The sequence below is a fragment of the Gekko japonicus genome, unplaced genomic scaffold (genome assembly GCF_001447785.1).
Source record: "Gekko japonicus isolate JY-2015 unplaced genomic scaffold, Gekko_japonicus_V1.1 scaffold3090, whole genome shotgun sequence".
Taxonomy (NCBI): domain Eukaryota; kingdom Metazoa; phylum Chordata; class Lepidosauria; order Squamata; family Gekkonidae; genus Gekko; species Gekko japonicus.
In genome coordinates, this window is record NW_015166515.1 from 76,024 (window position 1) to 80,572 (window position 4,549).

Genomic DNA, 4,549 nt, shown 5'->3' on the forward strand with positions numbered 1-4,549 from the left:
AGGCGTCGGAGCCAGCCGATCGATGGGGTCCGGCCGCTGCTGTTCCGTGGCCGAGGCGCTCTTGCTGCTGCTGCTGCTGCTGCTGTCGCCGCCGCTCCTGCTGTCCGCCTTTTCTCCCCGGGGCCAGCTTCGCGCCGCCGGGCTCCTGTTCCCCGGTAAGTGTCCACCGTGGCCAGGCCGGTTGCACGGCCGCTTGGGCATCCGCGGAGGAGTGAGGCTCGGTGGAAGGGGGGGGGGCGCCTCCTTGGGTCTCTCTTTTTGGAGTCCTAAGTGGCTGCCTTCCTCCGAGCACCGACTGAAGTGTGTCTGGTGACGCTGGATAGCGCTGATTTGCGGAGGGAAGCGGGACACAGAGTGTATACTTAGTTGCAGGCAATGTTCCCTCTAAGCTGTGGGGTTTTGTGAGCAAAAACCCAACTTTGTGAGCCAGTGTTCCCTCTAAGCTGAGTGAGTCTGAGCCAGCTCACAGTTTTTTAGCCTCCGGCTCACACATTTTTGTCTCAGCTCAGGAAGGAGGGCTCCAGAGCAAACGGATTTATGGAGGAGCCAAACCGCTCGCTCACAACTTTAATGCCAGTAGCTGACAAAGTAGATTTTTTGCTCATGAGACTCCACAGCTTAGAGGGAACATTGTTGTGAGCTCCTGGCATTAAAGCTGTGAGCGAGTGATTTGGCTGCTGCATAAATCAGTTTGCTTTGGAGCCCGTCCTTCCTGAGCTGAGACAAAAATGGGTGAGCCGGAGGCTAAAAAACTGTGAGCTGGCTCACACTAACTCAGCTTAGAGGGAACACTGGTTGCAGGACATGCTGCTTCTCTGGACTTGCTTTTCTGGGAGTCGAGATTCCGCTCGCTTTTGGCAGCCAATAAATCCTTTGGGTTGCGGGGAAGACCCGGGTCAATCTGTATCTATGATTGCTGGAAAGCGACCGGTGTGAATGGCAAACCGCAAGAGTGCTTCCGTTCGTTTTAGTTAGGAAGGATATAAGCGCAGGAAAGCATTCGTTTGGAGGCAAGGTCCATTGATTTTAGCGGGTTTCAAGGTTTAAGAAGACCAAAAAAGAAAAAAAAGGTTGTGTGTCACGTTCGAGACGTGAATTGTCATTTTGTGGTGGTAGGAGCCTGAATCTGATAAAACAGATGGTGTACTTTTTAGATCCTATACAGAGTTAGTTACCCCAGTCTAAGACAATTGAAACAAACTGGTTTAGAGATGAGTAATTCCGCATAGGATTCAACATTCCCAGGTGCCTTAAGTCTTGGATATTTTTGCTCAGACAAAAGTACCTGAAAGTGTTTAATCTGTGTGACTTTGTTGTTTTCTGCTTCTTGAAAAGGATTCAGTCCCCGTTTTCCTAATTAGAGGGATTATCTCATTAGCATATCTAAAAGTTCTGAGCTGTGAACTATTTAGTATGGAAATGTGTGTGTTTCAGGGAAGGAGGCGTAGTACAAAAATTCACCTGGTTTCATGTGTAGAGGAGATAATTTTGAAATGGGGAAATGATGGGGACTAAAATATGACAGCTGTATGGCTTTATTGTTCGATGCATACTAGCAGATGCAGTGTATGGAGTAGGCAATACAGTGTTGGCTTTGATCTTTAAAAGTCTTGGAATGTGTCGGCACTAGTAAAAGCAGAATTTAAGCCCAAGTAGTGAAAAATGTTAAATGGAATAATGAAAAAACTCAGAAATTGACGTAGCAGGTTCTGTTTACTGGAACATGAAACTTGGTCTCCATTCATGTTGCTGACCAGCAACCTTAACCTTTGTGTGTTCCATAGGAAAGAGAACAGCACTGAAAGCAACACTCCAAATTGATAAAATTGCATTTTTATATATTGATTGATTCGTTTGTGTCTCTCCTTGGCATTTGGGGATTACAAGTAATCTCTCAGAGCATTTATGACACCATGCAGGATGATTTGCAGTTATGCTTCAAATAACTGTTCCTCTCATGTTGTGTGATCCTTGTTTGTGATGGTTATGTTTTGGTGCTGAATGGTGCAGATAGTTTTCCTTTTTTACCCATGGAGCTCAGGGCAGCTTACATGTTTCATTCTCTTGCTTCCCATGTCGTGTGTACGTAAAATGTACGCAGACTATCCTTTAACACTGGAATGGATTGCAACAGGAATTTCGGTTTATCCTATCTCTGCCTTCGTTTTGTAAGGTGTGAGAAAGGAGGTGCTTCTTTTGAGAGGCTATCAGAGAGAGAGAGCTTTTGGATAAGGCCCTAGAAGGGGAGCTCTCATTAGATGCCTTGGTGCTGGCAGGTGGCCATGGAGGGAAAAGATGTCTAACAGATGAGCTGTTATTAAAAGAGATGTGGTTTATTGTATGCTGTCCACATCTTGTGGGGGAAAGTGTATAAAATGTTAAATAAATGCAAAGTTTCCTGCTAGTCTCTCCGTTTTATTATTTTATTTATCTATCCCATCTTTCCATCCAACTTGGTTCCTTAAAGCAGCAAACCACTGAAAATATTAAGAACAATTTAATAAAACACAACACAATACATATAAGAGAAATTCAGAACATAAACAGGAAGGGGAATCAGTAAGGGAAGGGTAAATGAAACCAAGTCTCCACCCACTGACAGACGACATCCCACCGTCATTTTCCCCTTTGCCCATCACTTGTCTACAGATCAAATTTTTCTGCTTCTTCCAAGTTCTCAGGATTTTTATGTTGAGTGGGTGGCTGTCTTAGGGCAAATTCACTTGGCCAGACTGGCATGTTGAAAATGTAGCTTTAGTGGCCTTAAAGAGTTCACTTTTCTATGTGTTCAGCTTGCAAGTCAGCATATGTACCTTTTAGTATACTATTTCTGCCTACAGAATGTAATGCTTCATGCTTTTGGCTCACAAAAGCAAATACTGGGGAAAAAAGGGGGGGGGGGGACTCAACCCAGGATATGACTACGAACCAAATAGGGCTAAGCTAAACCATATATATAAAAGTACAAATATTTATTACGGTGTACACATGTTAAAACTTTCCTGATTAAAAATTACTTTGTCTAAGATCAGACTATAAAAGCTTATCCTCTATACATACATATGATGGGTAAATACTTTACAACTGAATTGTGAGCTATGTATATGGTGTAGCAATAACTTTTTGTCCATGTGAATCTCTGCACAGATCCTTTTAACCAATTTTCTCAATGAGTTGTTACGAACTTACTGGCCCCCCAATATATTTAATTCTGCGTTTCCTTATCAGTTTCTCTTTCACGTATTCCCCAACAAACTTACAGAAATCTGAATAGGTTTGGTCAGCTGATGTTTTGCTTTCCTTTGTAATTTGGTGGTCAGCAAAATATGTTGTACCCACAGCTGTGGTAGTTGTAATTACAGACTGTAATATAATTGCAACTGCATGATAAGATAGTTAGCAGAAACATTACATGGAATGTCTGGGAGTCTACGCCCATCAATCTGGGTTTTAAGATCCAAAGAAGGAGGGCTACAAAAGGGTCAGCGTTCAACAGAGCATCTGAAGTAACCATTCAGTTTTTAGTTGTCAGCTTGATGTACACCTAGAAAACCAGTTAGTAGCCACACAAACATACACACAAAAGTCCTGAAGTCCTGGACACCAGGTCAGCAGCATCATAGTTTTTTTAAAAAGTTTTTATTTTATTTTTAAACAGTAAAAAGAACAAAATACAGTGAGAATAGTTATCAACAGTAGAATTAAATAAGGTAATAATAAATGTAGAAACTCTGTTCAGATAAGTTTAGTCAGCTTGTCAACTAGATGCTTGGACTATTCCTGACATATCTTTTTTCTAATCCAGTGGGCCATTTGAATTCTTTCCTTTTAGACTTTGTCTTTTCCATTACTGAATTTAATTTCTACAACTCACTCTTTGCAGATCTTCAGTTGTTCACTGGATTAGTTCTCCCTGCTAATTACTGCTAGAGCTGAGCCAATTCTAGTTGCCTTTTGGGGGTTAGTTTTTGCAGTAGTGCAAATTTCCATTTTAAGCTATGCTGAACATTTTGTTTGTGCTAATTTGAAATTCGTGTGTGTGGTCTACTGATTAAATGGTGTGAAATTGAGTTATAATTCCATCTATCTATCTATCTATATATATAAAAGAAAGTCCCCTCACCATAAAATCAATGCCCAGGCCAAACCGCTGGACCTAGAAACACCAAATTAGGGGAGAGCTCTCCTACCATGACATAGGTGTCTGCTAAGAAGGGATTTTTAGAAATTCGACCCCTAAGTGGGTCAAAAGGGGTAATATGCAGAGGTCACTTCGGGGGGATCGCGGGGGATCGCAGTTCCTCCGGGTAAGGTACGGGGGTGGGGCACATGACGAAGCCCCGCCCCCTGCTTCCGGCCACCCCGCTTCCAGCCCTCATTCAGCCAGGAGGAGGCAGGAGAAGAGGGAGGGTAAGTTGCTTCCTCCCTGCCTCTCCCCACCCCTGCTTGCCTGCCTAGGGCCAGGGAGGGCCTTCGCGGGGCTTCCTTGCACTCCCGCTGGTCTTGCAGGTCCACCGCCGGGCCCCTCATGGGGCTCGGCAGTGGAGCT

The 4,549-nt window shown here is 43.7% G+C and overlaps 1 protein-coding gene across 4 annotated transcripts in view; it reads left to right on the top strand.

Annotated features, from left to right (window-relative positions):
• Positions 1 to 10: 10 nt before the first annotated feature.
• SCUBE2 (signal peptide, CUB domain, EGF-like 2) overlaps positions 11 to 4,549 on the top strand; it is a 100,668-nt gene continuing 96,129 nt past the window's right edge. For all 4 annotated transcript variants that reach the window (XM_015412270.1, XM_015412268.1, XM_015412267.1 and 1 more), the window contains exon 1: positions 11 to 155. In XM_015412270.1, the coding sequence (XP_015267756.1) occupies positions 23 to 155 (133 nt within the window). In that variant the 5' untranslated portion in view covers positions 11 to 22. The remainder of the gene's footprint in view (positions 156 to 4,549) is intronic.